This window comes from Spermophilus citellus (genome assembly GCF_964194105.1).
Source record: "Spermophilus citellus genome assembly, chromosome: 1".
Classification (NCBI taxonomy): Eukaryota; Metazoa; Chordata; class Mammalia; order Rodentia; family Sciuridae; genus Spermophilus; species Spermophilus citellus.
The window spans coordinates 27,537,408-27,562,259 of NC_138182.1; the positions used below are offsets into that span (position 1 = coordinate 27,537,408).

General features: G+C 47.0%; 1 protein-coding gene across 1 annotated transcript in view; it reads left to right on the forward strand.

Annotated features, from left to right (window-relative positions):
• Window positions 1–24,852, forward strand: part of LOC308646091 (cilia- and flagella-associated protein 337-like) — a gene marked incomplete at both ends in the record, with an annotated part of 119,530 nt that overhangs the window by 20,912 nt on the left and 73,766 nt on the right. Inside the window, 3 exons of the mRNA XM_081288659.1 lie at window positions 504–673; window positions 8,048–8,112; window positions 16,044–16,121. Of these exons, the coding sequence (XP_081144785.1) occupies window positions 504–673; window positions 8,048–8,112; window positions 16,044–16,121 (313 nt within the window). The remainder of the gene's footprint in view (window positions 1–503; window positions 674–8,047; window positions 8,113–16,043; window positions 16,122–24,852) is intronic.

Here is a 24,852-nt window from a genome sequence, read left to right on the forward strand (position 1 = left end):
ATTAATGTTGCTGAAACTCAACTCTGATCATATTACTTATTATTTACCAACTTCCTGTTCAGTAATATCCACAGCCTTTGAAGGAGTCTATTTTCTGTTGCTGTAACAGAATGCCCAAGAGGGGGTAATTTGTAAACAAAAGAAATGTATTTGGGCTTAAAATTCGTGGGACTGGAGAGTCCAAAATCCTAGCAACTAGCATCTGCTCAGCTTCTGGTAAGGGCCTCGTGCTGCTTCAAGTTATGGCAGAAAGCAGAAGCGAAGCACTGACATTCAGAAGAGATGAAATTAGAAGCAAACTGGTTTATAACAACTGGCTTTCAGGGGAAATAAACCAGTCTCCTGGGAGAAAGGCTTTAATCTGTTCTCAAGGGCTCCGCCCCCAAGACCTAAACACCTCCCAACACTGCCACATCCGGAAGAAGGCTTGACGAGAGTTTTGGTGGGGACAAACCATATTCGAACCATAGCAGACGGCATCTGAGTCCCCTCTTTTGTCCCAGCCTCCTGCATCCTCAAGCCACAGAAACACCTACCTACTTGAACAGAGTGTCTGCCACGTCAGGCACTGTCACCTCCACACTGTTCCTGACGCTGTCCCTTCTTCCAACCTTCTTTCCGATGTTTGTGGAGTCCCTGCTATGCAACCACATGCTGGATATGAAGGATGCAGGTAGCTCCTGCTGAAATCCCACCATTTTTTACAGTATAAGTGTCCTTTCTCTAAAGATTCTCCTGAATCTCCTTCATGCCCTGAAGCAACCCCCCACCTAAGAGCTTCCCCAGCCTTCAGCTGACCCACACCTGGCCACTGGTGGGCAGGTCCTACACCTTAGGTTTTCTGACTACTTTCTGTCACCTACACCCTGACTGACACATAGTAGGTGCTCAAGAAACATTTGTGGAATGACCAAGTTGGAAACCTCGTCTTGAAGAGGGGAAGGGAGAGTCGTTTTTCTTTTTGCCTTTTCCTTCCCCTGTCTTACTTTTTCGTCTCCTCATTATAAAATAGAGCCTCTTCAGCTACCCAGCTATTTCAGTAAAATAGATCTCTCATTCATGGCTTTCCTACTCATCATTTTGTATATTGAGAAATACAGAGAAAAGTTAATAGATTTAGAAGGAAGTGATTGAAAAGCAAAACTGTCAGGTTCTCATAGAACAAAAAGCGAGATTACCTGGACCCCCCTGCCCTGCGGCACCCTGCCCAGCCCCTGCACTTCTCTTGGACGGCAGAGGCAGCCTCCTCTTCCGAACTCCTGCCCCTAGGGCCTGTCCTCCCAGCCCATCAGAGGCCCTGACTGCTCTGTGCCTGCACTCCACAACAAGGGCTGTAGGGGGCGCTGCAGTGCTCTCCGCACCAATGGGGCCCAGGTTCCCGGCCTGCAGGGTGGCAGGTTGATGAGTTGTGGGGGTTGGTCGCCGTTTACCTAAACTGACTTGCAGTTACCTCAAATGACACTGTGTGCTGTCACAGGAAAGGCCATTTAAGTATGAAAAGAAAGAAATCGTCTCTGGGAGAACTGGTGGGGATGGAGCTCAGCTCTGCTGCCCCTGGCCAACCGCCCTGCCCACCTCCAGGCAGGGTGTCACCGCCCTGCAGCAGGGATAGCTGAGAGCCTCCGGTGCAGCCCCCGCTCTGGGGAAGGCAGGATGGGGTGGTGGCGGCTCTGGAGCCTGAGAAATATGGCTCACATCTCACCCCCTTTACTCATCTCTGGGGACCTGGACATGTCACATCTTCTTCATCTTCGACTCAGATGTCTCATCTGCAAACCACAACCCGCTTCCCTGCACAGTGGTGACGGTGAACCACGTGGTGTAGATCAAGCCCCTAACACAGCATCCGACAGCAAGCACCCCACACATGGAACTCCCCTTCTCATCTCCTCCCCATGCTCTGTGGCCCTTGAGGCTTCTGTTCCCTCTCTTTGTCCTTAAAGTCCCCGAGACTCCTCCCTGCCCAGTCTCTCCCTGGCTTGCAGCCACTCTGGCTTTGTTCAGCTCTTCAGATCCATCAGCTCTTTCCTGTCTCAGGGCCTTTGCACACACTGTTTCTGCTGCCTGAAAAACCATGGTCTGATCTCAATTTAAATCTCACCTTCTCTGACACTCCTCTCCTAAGCTCCTAAGCATTAATGGTGTCCCCTCCAACCCTGTCCTTTTCTTTGTTGCACATATAATAGCCCAAGTATAAGGTTCTTTGTCTATTAGCTGGGAGGACAGGAACAACCAACTTTGTTCCCCACCCTACCCAGTAATTAATTTGATATTTTTTTAAAAAAATGAAAAATCAAAAGCTTAGACTAGTCTATAAAACTGGTTAAAATAAAAAGAGTACCCATATCCCTAGTTGGTGGGAGGATTTCCTGAGATAATATTTCTCCATTATAGTGATGGGAGAACACTCCAATTTGATAAGTTCTAGGGAGACTATGGTCCCAGGAAGTCATGAGAACCCTGTTCTGGGCTGAAAAGTGTGTGTGTGTGTGTGTGTGTGTGTGTGTGCGCGCGCGCGCGCTCATGTGCATGTCCTTTGCCACAGACTAAAGATTCAGAGGCTAAACACATGCACACTTAGCCTTGAGGAGACCAGTTTGGTGGGTGCCTTAGTCCACTCTGATGGAGTGGTTTAACCTACAGAAATGTACCTGCTTATAGCTCTGGAGGTGGAAGCCCAAGGTCAAGGTGGCCACCAATTCTTTCTCTGGTGAGACTTCTCTTCCTGGTTTGCAGATGGCTGCCGCCTCTTCACTGTGTGCTCATGGGGTTTTTCCTTGGTGTGCATGCAGAGAGAATGAGTGAGCTCTCTGGAGTCTTATAAGAATGCTAGTCCTATCATGAGGGCCTCACTCTCCCAACCTCTCCTAACCGCTAAGCCCTGTCTCCAGATACCATCAGCATGGGGTGAGGGCCTCAATGCATGAGGGCTGGGGTCTGCACATAAGCAGCTGTACTAACACACTGCCTGTCTGGCTGATGGAGCCAATGGTATTGTTTGATGGGTCAGCCAATGGAACTGCCTGTAGATGATGTCATTCCTAGACCCCCTCCTCCAGGGCCAGTGTCCTGTTGGAGGACTGACCCAAGAGACTAGGAGTAGGGTTTAAGATGCTTCTCAGCTCCTCTGAAGCAGAGATGAGTTCCCTCCCTCTCTGTTTCTCTCTCTCTCTCTCTCATGTCTAGCTTCCAGACACACCCAACAGAAACCCACTTCAAATCCGCACTTTAGAATCCATTATAACCCCACAGACTGGGCATGGTGTGCATACGTGTGGGAGGGACTAGGGGTCCTGCCCCTACCTCACCCTTGCAACCTCATGCGAAGTTACCTGGCTTGTTCTTTACTGAGTCCCGGTGAAGCAACCAGAGCCCAAACTTTGCATTTTATCTCCATTTCATCTTACCACCCCTCTCACACCCAGACCTAATCACTTAAAGCAATAGTACAGCCAACGTGGTATTTATCATAATCTGCTTGGAGAGCAGAGCCCTGGTAAGCGCAGTGATAGTTAGTTACAGGGACCGCAAGCTCCAGGGAGCATTAATCACGGTGTCTGAGTGCATCTGTGGGAGCACATTGTAAACTAATTACCAGGTACCGTGCCACTCTATCATTACCTCTAATATATGATTTCAAATATAATACAACTTCTATTTTGCTGCTTTCACACCACTGTAGCCAAACTCTGAGGTATGCCTAGCCTGAAAAAAATTAGGTACAAATATAAAACAGAGAGGCAAGAGTATTATTGTGTGGTGTGTGTGTGTGCGCGCGCGTGTGTGTGTGTGTGTGTGTGTGTGTGTGTATCTCTAGCCATGGAACCCAGGGCCTAGAGCCTTCTAGGCAAACACTCTATCACTAAGCCACACCCCCAGCCCAGAAATATTTTTGACAAGTGACAAATGGAGTTCTTGGATCACAGAAGACATCCAATGGCTATTTTTTAACAAAACAAATAAACACATTAACAAACAAGTGATTTATTTTTATCCCAGCCTTGACCTGCTGCTGATTTGTCTACTAACCCAGAACAAGACATTGTCTTCTTTGAATATAAAATAAAATAATAAACAACAGAATTTTTTTTTTCTTTTTTAACTAAGGGACATGACATCAACCTCCTGCAGAGGATTTCTTGGGCAAGAACTTAAAATTTTAGAGCTTTTTCTTAAGACAACATATAAGGAAGAGAACAAATAGAGATTGATTTCATTTGCTAAATTAAACATTCCTGTTCTGTTCTGTATAAAAGGGACATTTGTATCTTGAATCCTGATTAACCCAGGAAATGAGCTCTTAAAATATAGATTTAGGAAACAATGCTTTTCTTTCTCAAAATTTTTGCATGCTGGAGGGAGAAGCAGACCAGCCAAGCCATGGCTGCACATGGGGACCCAGAGCTGGGGGAGCTAAGCTGGGGTGGCTAGGGGCAGGGTAAGTCAGAGAGAATCCTCTCCCCTTCAGGCAGCAGCAGGATGGGGGCTGACAGCAGATCCTTCCCAGGGGAGTCACCTTTGAGTTGGAGGACAAGAAGGAGGGGCAGACCTAGGTCCTCCCAGGCCCCCTAAGCTGGGATGACCAGCATGAGCAGGGCTGGTGGAGGGAGAGAGAGGGTGAGGCAGGACCATCAGGGTATCCTCATTTGCCATTCATCCCTACTAGGGACTTCCACCTGTGTTCTATACACCATGGAGATTTTAAGCAAATATTTAAGGAGACTAACTCAGGTACAGAAATGGGGGTGGGTTAAACCCGATCAGAGACCAATGGTGACAGAATTGCAGAAGTTCAGACACTTCATGAACCTCCTGAAGCAAGGGTTTTCTTCCTAATGAATAAACAATTGAGTGAACGAACACACTATATGGCCTTCAAGCCCTTTAGTGACTGGCGTACAGTACGTGCTCACTAAACAGTGACAAGAATGATGATGATAATCCAGGTGGGGGATGGCGGAGGAAGCCAAGGAAGGGCTGATACAACAGACAGGGGAGAGAAGGAAGGTTCCAGAACTCTGCAGGAGGCCAAGTCTGCTGCTCCTGTTACCGACAGGAGACTACTGGAGTCTGGGGATGATGCAGTCGGTACCCACTCAGGGGTCAACGTGTCGTTCTGTTTGGTTCAGTCTGGATGAGATGCTCTTAAAGATCCCTCCTGTCACCTCTCCATCACCATATCTGCCACCATAACAGAGAAGGGACAGCACCTTGGAAGCTCCCACTGCTGTACCCCTTAGTCTGCCTGGGGCACTGAAGTGCTTCTCCCGTGGGACTTCCTTCAAATGCTGCAGACCTCAGGGCCACATGGCAAACCTGTAGGAAGCTGGCTGAGTCCCAGCCCTCCCAGGGGTCGTGCCCTCAGCTCTGAACGAAAGGAAGTGAAGGGGATGAGCCTGAGTACACCTCAGCCACACTCAGGGGACACGTTTGAGATTCCTATGGGCCCCTGAGTGCCCTGAGTAGTTGCCCACAAGTCCCAAGTGCCTCTGCTCCCCTTGGGGCCAAAATGATTACACTGTTTCTCTTCAAATCCCCAAGCCCTCCCCACTTCATCTCAGCCAGGACCCTGTTTCTTTCCTCAGGAGGACACTGGGGCAGTCGGGACAGAACTTCCTCAAACATCCCCTCTGCCCACAGCACCTGACCTCATGCTCTGCCTTCTCACTCGCTGCACCAGCTGGCCTGTGCCTGCCCCTTTGCAAATCTCTCTACTTAGGTACCAGATTTCAGCCTCTCTCACCTACTCAAGGACACCTCTCCTAAACATCCCCCATCATTTTCCAAGAACTTTTCATTCTCCACTAGATTGTTCCCATGAGCTAATAAAAATGGTGGTGTTTCTTCCATATTGAACAAACAAAAAAATTATTTTTTATATCCCACTTGTTCTGCCAGCTAATATCCCTGTCTTAGACCATTTTCTGTTGCTATAACAAAATACCTGAGTCTGAGTGATTTATAAAGAACTGAGGTTTGTTTGGCTCACAGTTAGGGCGGGGGCTGGGAAATCCAAGAGTATGGTGCCCACTTTTGCTTAGCACCTGGTGAGGGCCTCGAGTTTCATCAAAATATGGCAGAGGGCATCACAGAGTGAGATGGCAATAAAGAAAGCATGCCAGTTCAGGTCTCTTCCTCTTCTTGTAGGTCGCTAATACCATGACAGGGCTCCACCCTCGTGATCTTATCTAACCCTAATGACCTCCTGACGGCCCCACCTACAAATAGCACTAACAGATGAATTTGAGGATTAAATTTCCAGCATATGAATTCTGGGGGTGGGGGCATATTCAAACTAAGCAGCCCCACTTCTTTGCGGTAAAATCCCTGAAACAAATCAAAATCATATACGTTTTTGTCGTTCCCATCTGCCCCAACCATTCCCCCGACCCACCTCCACCAAGTGTTCCCAGCCAGGTTGCCAACAACACCCGCACTGAGCATGCGTCAGTCAGCGCGCACCCACGTGACCCGTCAGGGCCATATGTGATCTAGTCAATCCTCACTTGCCTTCCGAACACTCCACCTGGTTTTTTTTCCTTCCTTCCTTCCTTCCTTCCTTCCTTCCTTCCTTCCTTCCTTCCTTCCTCCCTCCCTCCCTCCCTCCCTCCTTCCTTCCTTCCTTCCTTCCTTCCTTCCTTCCTTCCTTCCTTCCTTCGCAGGTTCCCCCTGACCCACGATCTTCTTCCTGACCTCTTGCCCTTGAAGCACCCCAGCTCCACCCTTGGTCCTCTTCTCTCTCAATACCCATCACCCTGGTCATCTACTCTAGTCTCCTGGCTTTAAATATCACCACGATGCGATGCCGAGGACTCTTCCAAGGCTGTGTGTCAACCAGGAGCTCTGGCCAAGCTCTGGCCCTTTGAACATTCCACGACATTCTTGCCCTTTCCATCTTGAGGTCTGGCAGGCGCCTACCAACACCTTGGCAGTGACCGGGGACATCTCTTTCCTGCCTACGCTCTAAGCCCTGTAGCCCTCCTCCTAGGGCTCATCTAGGGTCACTCATAGCTCCCTGCCCACCCAGGAGCCTGCTCTCTGTCCTCCCTGCACATCCATCTACTTCTGATGCTTACCGTCCTGCCGGTCCCCAAGACCCAGGTCACATGCCATTCTTCTCAAAGCCTTTGTGAATCCTCTGATCCGGAGTTAATTTATCCTCTTCTGGGTCTCTGGAGTGTTTTATTATGGTCTCTGTTCCCGACATTAGTACCCACCGTCCTGTGTGCTAGTCAGTGATGTCCATGTACTCAGTGAATCCTGCGCTCCAGGTGCTGTTCAGGCTGCGGGGGAAACGTCCATGCACAAAGCAATCCTCGAGGAGATGGCAAGGCGTGATTGTTCAGGTGGGGAGAGGTTGGTCATAAATAAGACCTATTATAAAGGCATCAGTTACCTAGTACTAGAAGTGTCGAGGCTGTGGGGAAATGACAAAGGATGCCAGGATGGATGTGTGGGGGCTGCTGGGAAGGGCTGGGGGCTGTTTGTGGCAGTATTAAGTAGGGTGGGCAGGGCTCAGTGGGAAGGGGGTTTTGAGCTAAGACCTGAAGGGGGCAAGAGAGGGAATCAAAGGCGCCACAGGGCCACATGGGAGCCAGCACTCAGCTAGAAGCCTGGAGGGCTGCACCCTGGTGCCCACCCATCAGGGAACCACAGCATCCTGTCTGGTCCCCCAACACATGCCCACGACACCAGCCCAACCCATTTATGACTCCCCGATCTCTCACTGGACTTAATGTAGCAACCTCCCAAGAGGCAAATCCCCCCAACTTTTTTTGGGTGGGGAGTCTTCATTATGCCCACTCACTAACAGGGTTCTGTTCCCTTGACCTTGGCAACAATGACCCGTCTGTGGTTCTCCTACTCTGCTTCTCACCTGTGCCACCTCGGCCTGCTCCTGGTTCCACATTCTCTAGTACTGTCTCTCCTTTTCATAACTTTAAAACTTACTTCTTGGCGCCTGCACTCTGAACACCAGAGTCACATCCACGTGGCTGCCCTGGAGGCCTGGCACCCCAACTGTGCAAACGCAGCTGTATCACCCCAGATCCTGCGGCTTTCCTGGTGGTGGCTACCCTGAGGCGTTGGATCAGCCTGGCCTTCCTCATCCAAGTGAGAAACCTTGGAATTCTCTGGGGCTGCCGCCTTTCTTCCTCGACTTCCACTTCCGATCAATCAATGATGCCATGTCCCTTCAGTCCCCTCATTTCTGTGAACACTGCCTCAGAGTGGGTCCCTGTTGTTTCTCATACGTGCTATTTGATCATCTTATGGCTTCCAGTGTCTCTCTTTGCAGCTGAGCCTGTGAACTCTGAGCACATCTGATTATACTCTGCTCAAGAATCTTCAGCAGAGCTCCGTGGGCCTTGGCCCCTGTCCGAGTGGTCAAGGCCTTTCTGTACACGGATGCTCTTCCTACGGTCTGCGCTCGATCCTAGCTTCTTTGATGTGCAAAAGCGCTCAGCATCTCTGTTGTTTTATGGTTTTCACCCAATTTGATGTTAAGACATTGGTTGGCTGTCTCAAGACACAGCAATTCTTATGATGACCCAAATGAGACTTCTTACGTACGTGACAAAATCCTGGCTTCCTTCAATGCACTAGTACAATTAATTTGGTGCAAATCAAGCACAGGCTAAATAAAAATGACCTGCATTCTCTCCTTAGCTGGTGTAGGGGCAGGGAGCCCTGAGAATCCATTAACTTTCCTTCTGGAAAGCTGAAATCTAGAGGAGATTGAACATCAATAACTAGAGACACTTCAGTGTGAGCTATCATTTGACTGGTCTTTCCCTCTTCATATCTTAAAAAAGAAAGAAAGAAAAGAAAACCCACAATGATTTGCCCCTGGTAGACAGTTTTCATCCATCTCAATCTCGCTGTCACCTTTCATAACTGAGAGTCAATTATTCTCTCCATTTTGAAGGGGGAAACACAATTTGCTCTGCGCTTTACGCTACTGCATTCTGTAGGGGGAAAAAGAGAAGAAAGATTCTTTTAAAATCACAAGTAGCTCCATTATGAAGATGATGAGATCATTAGGATTTAGAATACCAAGATTTGTCAGAAATTGACTCACTTCTAAGGCTCTGCAATTTAGAAGAAGTTCAAAGAAACAGAATCTGGAGCCAATCCAAACATCCTGGGGGATTTCCAAGTTCCCAGGTTCCTTGTTCTTCCCCCAGGCCTTGGGCTGAGTTTGCCCTGCGCCTGGAGCCCTGTCCTAAGCACTGGATGAAAACTTCAGGTTATTTGATGTGGTGAAACGCTCTCTGGAATCACTGGCTTTTCAAGTCAGGTGGGTTCAACTTCACTTTCTTATCCCTCCCTCCCAAACAAGATGCTCTCCTTTGCTTCCTTGATGGATATTTACACACACACACACACACACACACACACACACACACACACATTAATGAGAAATGAGAAATTCCCTGCAAGAAAAAAAAAAAGATATATCAATCCTAAACTGGTCCTCTTCACATCTTTAAAAGAAATCAAAGACGGCCTGTTTGGAAATCTCTGTGCTTTTAGCTTGTTAGTGCCCGTGTGGACAGCCATTGCTGTGGCCCCCAACGAAATGTTTCAGATGCCTGAATCCCCAGAATCTGGTCTCTCACCAGAGCTGCAGAGCAGTGTGAATAATTTCTGGGCTCTCTTACTCAGGATTGATGCATTTCTGGATTTTTTTTTTTTTTTTGGCAGAAATGCCATTGAAATCTCTATCTCTATAAAAAGTCCGTGATTTTGCACTTTGAAACAGAATCGGAGACTCCTTTCAGGGTGAGCAACCGCAGAGCAGAAGATCTCCTCTCTGGACCATTCTTTCCATTTTTTTTTTCAACAGTCCTGTGAGAAAAACATGTCAGCATCCTGGGGCAAAGATTCCTAAAAGACGAGCCAGGGATATGACTGCCGTATGCTGTGCCTTATTTTAACATACTTAGAATACTGCAGCAAGTGAGACTCTCAGTCCCTAACTCCAGATACGCAATAAATAGAACTTACTTCACTTTCCAAAACTCAAGTTCATTGCTATTTTGAGCTCCCGCTACCCACCATAATCTCAGTCACTTCAGGGTTTCCCTCACCAATATCCTGCCCTGCTTCTGGGGCCCTTTGCTGGGACACCTCTGATCATGACCATGAAGGGTATATTCGTTAACTTTCCATTAATTTAACAAAATACCTGAGATAATCGACTTGTAAAGAGAAAGGGGTTATTGGGGCTCAATTTTAGAGGTTCTGGTCCATGATCCGTTAACCCTGGTGCTTTGGGTCAGCAGCAAGGTAGCATATCATGGAGGAAGTGTGTGGTGGAGCAAAATTGCTTGCCTCATGAGCCAGGGAGCAAAGAAAGAGGAAGAATCTAGGGTCGCACAATCCCCCTTGAGGTCATGCTCCCAATGACCTGAAGACCTGCCACCAGGCCCACTTCCCAAATATTCTGCCACCTCCTAACAGCCTTACCCTGGGAATAAGCCTTTAACACGTGGGGCTCTGGAGGACATGTAAGATCCACACTGTAGTCTATGCACTCGGCTACCAGGGCACCATCTGCCTGCAGCCCCTGCAGCCGCTCTTCCTTGGGGGCTCCCTGTCCTCACACTCCTGGTAACTAGGCCTGGCCTCCTCAGCTGTTCTCCTTCTCACTCCCCTGCAGTTCTTCTCTGCCTAATATCTCCCCAACTTAGGGGGCTCATTTTTAGCTGTGGGGAAAATCTTCCTCCACACCAATCTGTCCTTACCTGCTGCCCACTCCCCTCACTCACGCTCTGCACTTCAGGACAATGAATTCCTTGATGTTCTTTGAACACCCAATGAGTGCTGCCACCTCAGGGCCTCTACATTCACCGTTCCCTCCTCGGGGAGTGCCCTTCCTTTCTGGAGTCCATGTGGCTCACTCCAATGTCACCTACTCAGCCCGGCCTTCTCCTCCCACCCTCTACAAAGACGTTCTCACATCTACCCATCCCCAGACCCAGACGTCTGCTTTATTGACCTCCTGGGCACTTCCCAGAAGCTGACATGTGAGATGTTCATTTGGTCTTTGTTGATTATCACTTTCCCCCATTAGAACGTAAGTGCATGGAGGTGGGGGTTTCACCTATCACATCCCAGTGGGATGCACAACACCAGGCACATAGATGTCGTCCGTCGGTATTTGCAGAATGCCTGAGGGGATGGGTCTGGGGGACGTGTCCTGACTCGGCCAGGCTCTTGCTACACCTTGCATTCATTCACCTGGAAGGAAAGTGGGCAAGGCGGGTAAGGAGGCAGCCCCAAGCTTGGCTGAGTGGCGACTGGGGCTCAGAAGGAATCATGGGAATACCAGGACTGAGAGAGGAGGTCCTGTGGCCTCCAGGATTGATTGTGTTAAGAACTGAGGCTGGCTATGGCCCGGGGCTTGGAGGCCAGGAGGCTAAAGGTGAAAGGCAACTACCTGAGCAACCCGGGCGCAGCATTCGGGCAGACACCGTACAGGCCACAAGCACTGACATCAGCTAGGACACGCTCGTGACGATGAAGTTCTGTCCCAAAATTTGATCGGGACCTGCTGTAAACACAGAGAGCTTTATCAAGTGTGATTTCTAAGTGGATAACCAACCCCCTCCACCATAAACAGGTGCAGGGACGTGTCCTGGGATAGGTAAGGGAAGAAAGAGATCAACACTGGGCTCTCGGGGGATTCACACTGGGGTGGAAGGAGTCAGGCATTATGGGAGAGCGAGAGTTAATGGGGAAATATGGTGCAGGAGTGACTAGACAGCTAGTGGATGGGGGAACTGGGCATAGCACACTGGGGACCTGGACAAGAATGGCCCACAGAGCTTCCAGACTGCAGGATGGGGCACACCTAGAGTGTGCAAGAAGTGTGTGTGGTGCCTGGAAGTGCAAAATGCAACAAGGACAAGGCTCAGTGTAGCCCACTATGGGTCTGGCACTGTTCTGGGCACTTGGGATACATTAGTAAAGAAAATAGGCAAAACTCCTGCCCCAGTGAACTGGGCTCCTAGACAATAACCACACGACACATAATCATGCAGGAGGTTAGAAAGGCACAGGTGCTAGGGATAAAGAAGGGTCGGGTAAGGTCTTAAGAAATTCAGGATGGCCAGCAAGTGAGCATTGGGGGAGTCCAAGCCATTAGTGCAGACAGATGGCGTTAACTCCACGAAGCTGAGGCATGTGCTCACCAGTGACTTACAAGGACTCACAAGCAAGTAGTGAGGACAGAGTCGGGCACTTGAACTTGGGGAGAACAGAGTCATAGGCAGCTGCTAGAAAAATAAGAACCCAGCATTTCCACCGGCTTCAGCCTGGAGGTGGCTGCTGACTGGTGAGACAGCTTCTGTGAGAGTTGCAGGCAGAAGCTCTGTGGGGATGTTGTCGAAAGACACCAGGGAGGGAAAACTAGAGACAGCAGCATGAAGTTCTCTCTCAAGTCACTTTGCTGTAAAATAAAGGAGAAAAATAGGGCAACAGAGAGAAAAGGGGATTGAGAAAAATTCCCAAGGCTGTATGCTCTTGGGAATGATCCAGTAAAAATTGGAAAACTGAGGATATAGGAGAGATGCCAAATGATATCCTTGGGTGAACGAGAAGGGTTGGGACCTAGGGCACTGGCTTCATGGGGAGCATGGGCAGCTCATCCGGTGGGACCCCAGGGAAGGTTGAGCAGGTGTTCAGATGCAAGTGTGCATGGGCTATGTGGTGGGATCTGATGGAGGGAGGGTCTTTTTGGAGCAGCTTTCTTTGTGACTTAGGAATTTCTCATCTGAGATTGGCGATTGGGGACAAGATGTTGGAGATTTACAGAGAAAGGAAGAAGTGAGTTGGTCTTGGAGAGTGGGAGATGAGGGGCGGCTGCCAGGAAGCACTGAGAACTCATTAGTGGTTTGTGGTCATGAATTTGAAGTGAGACCACTCAGCACAGTTTGGTGGTTCATCTCCAGCCACATTTCTCACATGGCTGCAGGCAGGAAGTAGGTAAGAAGTCAAGTCAGGCTTAATTCAGGGTGTGGTTTTTCCATGCAAGAGCCAAAAACAGAGAGCGTGAGCAAGGAGATTGAGGGGGGATATGAGGAAGCGGTAATAATTGTCCACGAAGCTCAAGCCACACAAGAAGGAAAATGGAGCCTCGAAGGATCCGGGGCAGTGAAAATGTGTTGAAGTGTCAACCCCAGCTGTGGAGTCGGTGAATTGGAATGGTTGGAGGTAGAACATGTGAAATTGAGATTTAGTGTGGGGTGGAGAGTGTGCCAGTTAGTACTAGCAAAGTCAAGGCCATGACCATGGCCGTGAGTGACAGAAGCAAGGAGGAAGACAAGAAGACAAGGTGACTCTAAAGTTCACTGGACAGTTATTTACAATCAATATTAAAATCGCCAAGAATTATGGAAAGGAAAGTGTTGGGGAGAATGGTAGTGCACAAGGACCTTTTCAAAATCTTCTGTGAAAATATTAACTACAGAAACACACACACACACACACACACACATATACACTTTTTTTTTTTATTCAAATAGGCCTTGTGATAGCTTGTCAGCCTCAGATCTTGGGCTTCTTGAAGGCCAGGCATGAGTCCTACATGGACCACATGTGATTCTGCTAGGATATGTTCTGACAGATCTTTTCAAGTGAATATAACTTCACGGTGGAACCTCTGGGCTACCAGGAACCTGGCTCTTCACTATCTTTCTCACTTCCTCTCCGTCTAAAGACAAAATCAATTGACCGATTATAAAGGACATCCAGAAATAAACTTAACAATAACCTTTCTAAAGACATAAAAGAAAATCCAAATATAGGGGAAGGATCTATGTTCCTAGATGAAAAAAATTCCATGTTGTGAAGATGTCCCCAAATCAAATGCCAAATTCAATGTCCAGTTGGAATCTTGATGAGACAGTTTTGGAGCTTAACAAGGTGACTCTAAAGTTCACCTGGAAGAGTAAATATGTGGGCTGGGGCTGCAGCTCAGTGATACAGCATTTGCCTAACACGTGTGAGGCCCTGGGTTCAATCTTCAGCACCCCATAAAAATAAATAAACAAAATAAAGGTATTGTGTCCATCTACAACTGAAAAATAAAAATTAAAAAAGAGTAAATATGTGATGAGAGTCGAGAAAATGTTGTAAAGGGGTCATGAGGAAGGCCTTGAATTACAGATGTCGAGTCATCTATTAAGTTATAGTAAATGAGAGAAGTGACATACTGGGGCATAAAGGAGCCCACAGATCCATGATAGAAGTCTGTACACCCAGAAAAGAGCACTGGATGAAACTGATATTTCAAATTAGTGTGGTAACAATCTAGCAAATAACTTGTTGGTTTTCATTTAGGGAAAAAGTTTAGTCCTTGCATCATACCATGTATAAAAATAAATTCTAAGAACAGCAAAACCGAAATGTTTTTAAAGTATATACTAGAAGAAAATATAGGAGACACCTTAATAAAAACAGAGGTGAAAGAGTCCTCTGCAAAAGCAAGACTCTGAAGCCAGGAGTGAGGAGCAGAATTGACTACAACACAGCCAGAAGAGTATTTCTGCACAGTTAAAAGATAAAGGTCTGAGAACTTTCGGGACAGGCAAAATGTATTTATTTATGTTTTGGGCTATTAAGGACAACATTGTCTAAAAAAGGATTTGGATATTGACAATAATGAATATAGAACAAAATAAAAGATGACATACACTTGCATATTTATGACTGGAGATGAAGGTGAAATGTGTGTATGTGTGCATGTGTGTGTATATAAATGAAGATAAAAATCGGTGTGCAAAATATCTCCTATAATACCCTAAATAAACCTTTTTCTTTGAGCTTCCTAGGTGCCAGAAAAAAAAAACAACAGATAAGTAACCTCTATAGTAGGCTTCGTACTGTCTGTAAGGAAATTATAATTAAGACATTTAGAAGACATAGGTGTGTCCAATACTGACATGAGAAAAGTCTTGAGTAGATTCCCTTGTCTTTGGAAATAAAATCAATATATTAATCTGATAGAAGCTGAAAAGTTATTCACCAAATTTAAGGTAGCCACACAATATCCAACAAGCCTTGTGGTGGTAAACTGATAATCCCCCGATTATCAGTGGGGCTCCACCGTTAGCATCCACCCAACGCCTTCAGTTTTTTGATGGGATCTCCAGCCATAGGAAGCATTTCTCTCTGTGTGTGTGTGTGTGTGTGTGTGTGTGTGTGTGTTAGATAGTACTGAGGTTTGAAGGTACACCGGTCAAAGCCCACACCACTCAATGTCCTGGTCCTCCTCTCCCCCTCCCTCCTGGCCTCTTTTTTTTTTCTGCCTGTCACCTCTGTCCTCCTACCAGGCCCCCATGTTCAAATCTCTCACCATCAAGGAGCATTGCTGCCCCCAGCTCTGGTCCTGGCACAAGTGGCATCCAAACCCTGGGAACCCAACACCCCACCCACGGCTGTGGGGTTGCAGCAATTCCTCATAAAAATCGAGTGTCTCAGAGGAATGTCCTCACTGTCCCCCTCATGCACTGGGTTCAGGGATCTGGTCGCCCCTGACTTCCCTCCATAATGCCCTGAACAGTTTTGAGAAACAAACAGCATATTTCTCTTGGAGCTTCCTGGATGATGGAAGAAAAAGAGGGAAGCAACATGTATCGGGGACTCTGGAGTGTCTACAATTAAGGTATTTAAAAGATAGCGACATCTCTGCTACCCACACAAGAAAGGTCTCAAGTCGACGCGAGCGTCCTGGCGCAGGAGTGTGGGGCCCCTCCTTCCAGCGGCTAAGGTGGCACCGAGTCTGCTTCCCAGGGGGCTCATCTGCCCGGGCATCTCCTTACAGCTCGCTCTCAGCTCCTGCACTGGTTTTTAAATGAGTTTCTTATTTTAACCATGAATCTGCACAGCGAAAGTAGGCGATCCAAGGAAGAGAGTCGGAAATCACGAAGTAAACAAGTGTCTATTTCCAAGAATGTTCTACAAATCGAGCATGACCTGAAGGGCCTTTGCCAGATCCCCCCTCAATCCCGCCTGTGGTTTTGATGCCGTATCTGAAGATGGTGTTTCGTGTCCGTGTTCTTTGCTTCAGCTTCCTGGATTCTGACCAGTGCCTGATTCTCTACGGCGATGACCAGGTACGTGTGGGGGTGGAACGGAGTCAGGAACCAGAAGACCATCTGCTGTCCTTTGCAGAAGAAGCGAGGGGGAGGGAGGAGGCTGGGAGCATCTGCGTCTCCAGGCTGAGCTGGAATGAAGAGGAAAAGAGACGCGGAAACGCGGGCGTCGTGAGAACAAACACATTCAGGGGTCACACGTGAGTAAGGCTAGCTGGCCTACCTGGTGCTCTTAGCACTGTCCTCTCACCTTGCTGCACCCTAAGAGGTGGTTATTATCACTGCCATTTGTGAGAATGGGGAAGGTGAGCCACAGAAGAGTTATTTAATTTGCCCAAAGATCTGTGATTCCAAGAGGTGGCAGAAATAGGATTTGAACCCAAGCAGGTTGACATGAGGAAACTAGACTTAATGATTATCCAGGGAACAAAAGAAACACTCCAGGTAAGTGAATGCATGCAGAAATGCACCTGGGAATGGAGGAGTCACCCTGAAAGCATGGAAGTCGGAGGCAGGGGGCAGGGAAATGGCACAGCTGGCTTGCTCCCATTTGCAGGGAAGGTTCCTGCTATCCTGGGCCAGGAGAGAGGAATCCTTTCTCGCTTCCCAATTAGAAATAAGGCTTACATGCAAATTACCCTAGGAAAGAACACAATCTGCGTAAACAACTGAAGCTGAATGATTAGCTATTCTAGAATTTTCTGGAGAACAGGTTTGGACAGGGTAATGACAGGAGGATATCTGATTCTTGCATCAAGGAGGGAGAAGAGGAAGATAAGCAAGGAACAGAGGAATTGAACTTCACCTGGTCTTGCATCCTAATGTCACAGAGATGTTGCCTTTTTCTCCGTTCTCCTTAAAGCCTTTTAATGCAGATGTTATTAATTATGAGGTGCCTCAGGAGAGAGCAAGTGCCAGGCCACAAGGACCCATGGGGTGGGAGCAGGAGAGGATCTACGCATGTCCAGCTCTAGGGGGCGCCATTCACACAGGCTACAACATGAATGGTGCCCTGGATTTGTGCCACGCAGCCCCCAGGCCGGAATTCCTCCAAAAGAATATAAGGCACAGGGACGGGATGGCAAAGGGAAGCCCCTCTTGATCAGTAGTGTCCTGTGGTGGCCAGCCACTGTAAACAGGGCTCCCTGGCTGGGCCTCTCCCTGGCTGCTCTCCTGGTTCTTCTCCTCCTGCAAAAGCCAGAGAGGGAAGCCAAGGGCAGGTCCCAACGGCACGACACTGCCTGTTCATTAGAATGCAGGTTCATTGGTAAAAATGCAAATGATTCATTTCACTTTATCCTTCCGACAGACCGTGCGGTAGTAATAACTGACTGCTCCCTACACCTGTCATCGCTGCCGCACTGCTCACTTTGTGTAAAGGGCCTGCCACCCTTCAGGTGTATATATAGTAACCGTCATTAAAGGCCGCAGGCTGGAGACCCGATCATCCACTGCCCCCTAGTGGACACCATGCGAATGAACCCGTACACGTAGCGTGTTCCTGCTCTGATTTAGTTTCTACGCAAATGAGGGTTGCATTTATCTCAGGAATAGTTTGCAGCTTCTGCTGCTTTCATCTCTTGCTAGTATCTGTGGTTCTTAATTAACATGCCTAAAATGGAATAAAATGTCAATCAGGGGTGACTCTTTGTAGAGCTATATTTGAATGTTAAAAAGTCATGACATTTTCAAACAGTATTTAAGGCTTCATTTGATGCTCATTTTGAAAATCAAATTTCTTTAGGTTGGGAAAAGGCTTAAAGTGAGCATAGCATTGAAGATCAGGTTGCCATTTAGCATAGCTGCAGGTTGTGTGTGAGAGAAACAGGTTTATTTATGAGACAGAAGCTCTGGATTCTGCCTGCCTTGTCACCTAATCTGTCATCCAATCATCCTTTGGCAGCTTGCAAGGTTTTCATGATTTGCATACTTCTTGGTTGTCATGTGTCCCTGGAATCCGGGGCCCAATCTTACTCAGAAGGAGAGCCACATTTGCAATGTGCTGACAAAGGCCAGAGGAACTTGCTCATCAATGGCTACTACAAAGGCTGCCATTGTAGTAGTCACTCAAAGATGAGTGACTGTCCTTGCAGCTTCTCTAGGTTTGCACTCAGCCCAGGATCAGGTACTTAAAAGATACTTCAAAAAATATTCACCAGTGTTACAGTTGGCATAACAGGAAAAGTATTTCTTAAGAAGGTTAAGGCATAACTTCTATACCTGTTTGGAGCTGTTTCCTCATTGCCAGGACTTGAATAGATTTGAAACTACCCCAGAGTTCAATTACTGTTGTTCTAACCATATGGCATGTCTATGGACTAGAACAAGTCCCTTTCCATAGACTGGACTCTTGCCCTCAAGATCTCTATCAATAAGTCTGGACCAGCGGTGTCCCAAAGCATTCCTCACATATATGGACCAGCACTTCATCTCCATTTGTAGAATGTTGCTAGTTTTGTACCACCCTTGGAAGAATTGAAAAAATACTGTCTCAAGTAATGTTCCGTGCATCATGGTTCAGATAAGGAAACTAGGCTCAGAGCAGTCATGAAAAAAGTGGTATCTGGTGAGATAGCCCAGGGAATAATGCTACAAGTCCCCAAGTCCCCTGATAATACAGCAGACTCTGCCCTGATGGTAGGAAAGTTCCAAGACAGAAAAATGTTGGTGAAAAAGCTTTGGTGTATCAACACAAAGCAGAACTCAAAATTTTCCATCCTGTGTAGATCAGAAACCACAATAAGTGAAGCGCTTTGGGGTTCTTTCTAAACCAACTGTAGTTTTCCCCAGGGTGTCACAGGAAGTGCTTCTGGTGATTCATGGGGTTAAACTTTTCCTCTTGAGTTAAAAATAAATGGAAGCTGCTGCTTAGTGTGGAGGGGGAAGGGCCACTGCTGGCCCTCTAGCATAGGGTGAGTTCTAGCATAGGGTGGGACAGGATGGCTTACCTGATCAGACTCGAAGGGCTACTGAAGAACATGGCCAAATTCCTGCCCATGGAAACTTTTTATTATGATAATAAAAATAAAATAAGCATGGGATATAACTAACTCACCAGAGTGAAACCAGTGGATAGAGTTGCCTTTTCTATATATCCACATTATAGCCCAGGGCAGTTTTCGGGCTATTTTGTTCGTTGGGTCAAATGGCCCTCAAGTGGCTCCATTTGACCTAACTCATTTCAGTTAGGCAATGTGTGTCATAGACCTTGAGGCTGCAGAACCAAATGGTTATCTCATCTACCCCGTGGCGTCTACAGCCAGTATCATTTCTAGCAAAGTCCTCAAACTGAATTAAGTTCCAGGAATGGGGAGAAGGCAAGGCAGAGAGGAGGCATGGCTGAAAGCTAAGCATATTCTTTCATGGGTCTTGGAAATTTTAAAATGACGTAGACAAAATCAAGCCAAAACACAGGTATGCAAAACAATGAAGAAGGGCCCATTAAGAACAGCAACATAGAAGATGCCAGTATTTTCTGCTGTCTGGCCTGCTTCATCCTAAGGTCTCCTGCCTGCCCCAGTGACCTGATTGGTGTGTAAAGTGACACAGGGGGCAGTCATGCACAGAGAGAGCCCCTCTTCCAAGCTGGCCGTCATTCAGCCAGGAGGTAGCTTGCGCTCTGCCACCACACCCGCCCCGGCTGATCTCTGGCCAAGCTGCCTCATTGGCCATACGGATCATGTTTTATGCAAGGGTTTCAAAGCTGCTGCTGCCGTTGCTGCCGTGGTGGCTCTAACCTGGCCTTTCGTGTCTCAGTCTAGACAGATGCATGATTGAATAAAGGATTCATCCAAGCCCCGTGTCACATTGGCCATCTGGAAAGTAGCCAACCACTCATTTAGCAAATTGCTCTGTTTAAATGCAGCTGCTGTGCCTCAGCGTTTACACTACCAAGACAGATCGCACGATTCCTCAGCCTTCATTTATCTAAGCCGCTCCTCTCAATCTGCCTAGGAACTTAAAAAGCCTGTTAATGCATGACAAGGCACTTGACCCGCATGATTTCCAAGCCAAGGGGGAGCATCCGTCTTGTGCTGGGCCGTCCTTTCCTCAAAAGCAAGGGCACGTTGCCTGTGCTCCCTGTCTTAATGAAGGCTGCCTTTATTAAGAATTCCATTAGCTCCACAGCGCCCAGCCATCCAACACTGTAAATATTACCCTTTAGAAATGCACCCAGGGGCCTGGCGCAAGCAGCTGGCCCGGTAGCAAGTGCCCGCCCTGGCAGTCGGGAGGCGACCTCAGACCTCAGATCTCTGCAGAGGGAAGGGTGTCCTTTGATGGGTTGGTGCCTCTCTCTTTAGAAAGATGGATTACAGTCGTTAGCAGATAATGTCAACAAAGCCCCTGAGATGATGTGAATAAGAGTTGGAAACAAAATGACTTCAGAATAGCAATGAGCTCTGAGGTGTTTTACCTGCAGGTTTTTTTGTTTTGTTTTGTTTTGTTTCCTGGAGTGGGCAATGGAAGAAAGGAGACCACTAAGGCTAAACAGGTTGCTATCTGGATGTCCCTGGTCACGTTGGAATGGTGCTGATTGTCACCTGTTATTTACCAGGGCCAATAATCCTGGTGACCATTGCTTCTATAAATTGCTTAACTCATTTGGGGTCCCGGTATTATTAAGTCTGGCAGCTAGAAGTCAAAATCAGTGAGTTCATCAAATAAATATCATGCACTCACCTCTTAGCTAGGCTCCTTGGAAAAGAATGGTACAATAAATCATCTCTGCAATCAAATGTTTTGGGGCGGGAGAGAAAAACACAAAAACAAAGCAAGATAAAAACCATGGGAATATTTGTGGGTAGGACTGCTTGCGAGCTTTAATCCCAATGCAGTCTTGGGCAAGTTCACCTTCTGAACCTCAGTTTCCACATCTCAAAATCAGATACACATTTACCTTTTGGATTATTTTTAGGAGTGGTCACCTCAGTCCTTACATATGGTAACAGCTCAACAAATCCTACTAGTGATAGTTAAAAGATACACCATCTCAACTTTTAATATTAGAGGAATTCAGAGGACACAACATTTTGGACTAGAGCAACTGAAGCAACCTTCATGGACCAGTTCGATCCTGAAGGAAAGATAAAGCCTGGGTAGGGAAAGGGCATTGGATGAGTGGAATAATGTGAGCCAGACACAAAGATGGCAGGCAGGGAAGGAGGTGGGGCAGCTGAGCGGACCAGAGGAAAGAGCTCCAAATTTGGAGCATAGGAATGAAATGGTTGAATGAATGAGAGGACCCACTGCTGAAAGACCTTGAAAATCAAGGAAATGCATCCTGACCTAATCTGTGTGATAACACGGTACCATTTTTATTTCTTTAGCAGGAAAGTGGCAGAGTGAGAGTTGGGAAGATTTACTTGGTGCCAGTGAATAAGGTAGTTTCCTGCAGAAGTGCAGGGCTGGGAGATGGACTCCGAGGCCAGGCACTATTGCAGGCCTGATGGACAAGAGGTTCCGTCAAGGTGCCACAGGACGAATGGGATGGAATAAAGCTGGTCTCCCCTTCCACAGAGACAGATCTGATGCCTACATAGATATCAGACAGACAGAAGGCAAGGGGAAGAGAAACGAGTTTTGGGGGGCACCTTTTCCATGTCGGACACTAGGCTAAGATGCTATCTCAACCATTCTCATTTATCTAGTTGCAAGCATTGGACTCCAGGGAAAGAATGGGCCCTGAAAACCAGTGGACCCATTTAGTTTTCTAACTGGTGAACTAAGGCCACAAATATGATGGTGTAAGTTTTGAGAGGGAGGTGACTAAAGAGCCATCTATGTCCTCTATGTGCAAGGTCCTGACAGATGAGGTGAGTCCCAGTTTGGAGTTCAGGAGGAAGATACAGGCATGCACATCACCGGCTTAGGGGAGGCAGCTCAGCAGTAAGAATCCAAGAACTCCGCAGGACTGGAGTGTTGGCAGAAAAGAGCAGAGGGCTGAGAGCCCAACTTTAGGGACCCAGGGACAGAACTAAGAGCCAGCAGAAGCCAAGGGGGAGATATGTCCAGGAGGGAAAAGGTGACTATCAGCCAAACATCCAGGGAACTCGAGGAAGAGAAGAGACTGAGAAATTCCACATGATTGATTAGAAATGGAAGTGTGGTGAGAAAAACCGCAGTGGAGAGACAGGGAGAGAGGAAAAGATGCATGGACTAGGAGAGACACGGAGGGAGGGAACAGTCCATGGTGATTCCTTGAAATAAAATGAGTTTCTAAACGGAACTGCGACGGCATGAAAAATTGACAGAAGCCAATGAAGCGGATGCAACTCCCATTAATAGACTCCGCACTGGAAAAATCTTACGTAAGACACACTCGACACAGAATTTTTAGTGTATGTCAAACTGGCGTTAAAAAAAGCCTAGCAGATTGCAGTATTCTGCTGCCTTTCCTATCCTCTACTATCCCCCCTCCCCTCCCCTCCCCTCCCCTCTTCTCTCTCTACCCCCTCTACTGTAATTCATTTCTCCCCCTTGTATTATTTTCCCCTTTCCCCTCACTTCCTCTTGTATGTAATTTTGTATAACCCTGAGGGTCTCCTTCCATTTCCAAGCAATTTCCCTTCTCTCTCCCTTTCCTTCCCACCTCTCATCCCTGTTTAATGTTAGTCATCTTCTCATGCTCTTCTTCCCTACTCTGTTCTTAGTTACTCTCCTTATATCAAAGCAGACATTTGGCATTTGTTTTTTAGGGATTTGCTGGCTTCACTCAGCATAATCTGCTCTAATGCCATCCATTTCCCTCCAAATTCTATGATTTTGTCATTTTTTAATGCAGAGTAATACTCCATTGTGTATAGATGCTACATTTTTTTATCCATTCATCTATTGAAGGGCATCTAGGTTGGTTCCACAGTCTTGCTATTGTGAATTGTGCTGCTATGAACATCGATGTAGCAGTGTCCCTGTAGCATGCTCTTTTCAGGTCTTTAGGGAATAGACCGAGAAGGGGAATAGCTGGGTCAAGTGGTGGTTCCATTCCCAGCTTTCCAAGAAATCTCCATACTGCTTTCCAAATTGGCTGCACCAATTTGCAGTCCCACCAACAATGAGCAAGTGTACCCTTTTCCCCACATCCTCGCCAGCACTTGTTGTTGTTTGACTTCCTAATGGCTGTCAATCTTACTGGAGTGAGATAGTATCTTAGGGTGGTTTTGATTTGCATTTCTCTGACTGCTAGAGATGCTGAGCATTTTTTCATGTACTTGTTGATTGATAGTATGTCCTCCTCTGAGAAGTGTCTGTTCAGGTCCTTGGCCCATTTGTTGATTGGGTTATTTGTTATCTTATTGTCTAATTTTTTGAGTTCTTTGTATACTCTGGATATTAGGGCTCTATCTGAAGTGTGAGGAGTAAAGATTTGTTCCCAGGATGTAGGCTCCCTATTTACCTCTCTTATTGTTTCTTTTGCTGAGAAAAAACTTTTTAGTTTGAGTAAGTCCCATTTGTTGATTCTAGTTATTAACTCTTGTGCTATGGGTGTCCTATTAAGGAATTTGGGGCCCGACCCCACAGTATGTAGATCGTAGCCAACTTTTTCTTCTATCAGACACTGTGTCTCTGATTTGATATCAAGCTCCTTGATCCATTTTGAGTTAACTTTTGTGCATGGCGAGAGAAAGGGATTCAGTTTCATTTTGATGCATATGGATTTCCAGTTTTCCCAGCACCATTTATTGAAGATGCTATCCTTCCTCCATTGCATGCTTTTAGCCCCTTTATCAAATATAAGATAGTTGTAGTCTGCAGTCTGTATACGGGGTAAAAATGGGAGTTCATAACCCACTTGAATCAAAATGTGAAATATGATATGTCAAGAACTATGTAATGTTTTGAACAACCAACAATAAAAAATAAATAAAAAAATAAAGCCTAGCAGACGGAGATTCCATTTGTACCCACACTGAGGTCATTTAGCAAGAAAATGACACTACCTACCATGGTGGCCACATGCTGTGGACTCAGCTGAGGTCACACTTGTTCCAGGGCTTACCTCCCCAAGCTCAAAAGACACAAAATTCTGTTTTGGTGAGTGAGCTTTCTTCACTGCTGTGACCAAAAGACCTGACGAGAACAATTTTAGTGGAGGAAAAGTTTATTTGGTGCTCCCAGTTTTAGAGGTCTCAGTCCATCAAGAGCCAGATCTGTTGTTCTGGGCTGGATGTGAGACAGAACATCATGGTGAAAGAGGAAATCAGCTCAGGACATGACGACCAGGAAGCTCAGAGAGACTAACCTTGGCTCACCATGGACAAAATAAACACTCCATAGGGACCTTCCCCACAATCTGCCTCCTCCAGCCACACCCTACCTGCCCATCGTCACCACCTAGTTAATCCCTGTCGGTGGATTAGCACACTGATGAGGTTAAGGCTCTCCTGACCCAAGCATTTCACATCTCAGTGTTCTGGTATTGTCTCACACGTGAGTTTTGGGGGGACACCTTATACCTAAACCATAACAACACAGGAAGTCTTAGTAAGTTCTGCACTGCTGCTAAAACCTCTGTTACCTGGGCCATGTCATTCAACTCCAGTCTCTTCATCTGTCATATGGAAATTTAAAAGTTGCTGGCCCCAGAAGACTATTTTGAGGCTTTAATGAAATAAAATATGCAAATCCTTTAGTTAGGGCAGGGTCAGGCCTATTTAGGGATATATCCTCTGGTCACACTGATACTGAAAAATACTACCAAGTGCTACCAAGAAATTAACAGAATGTACTTGACAAGGGGCGGGGGTGAGGGGCG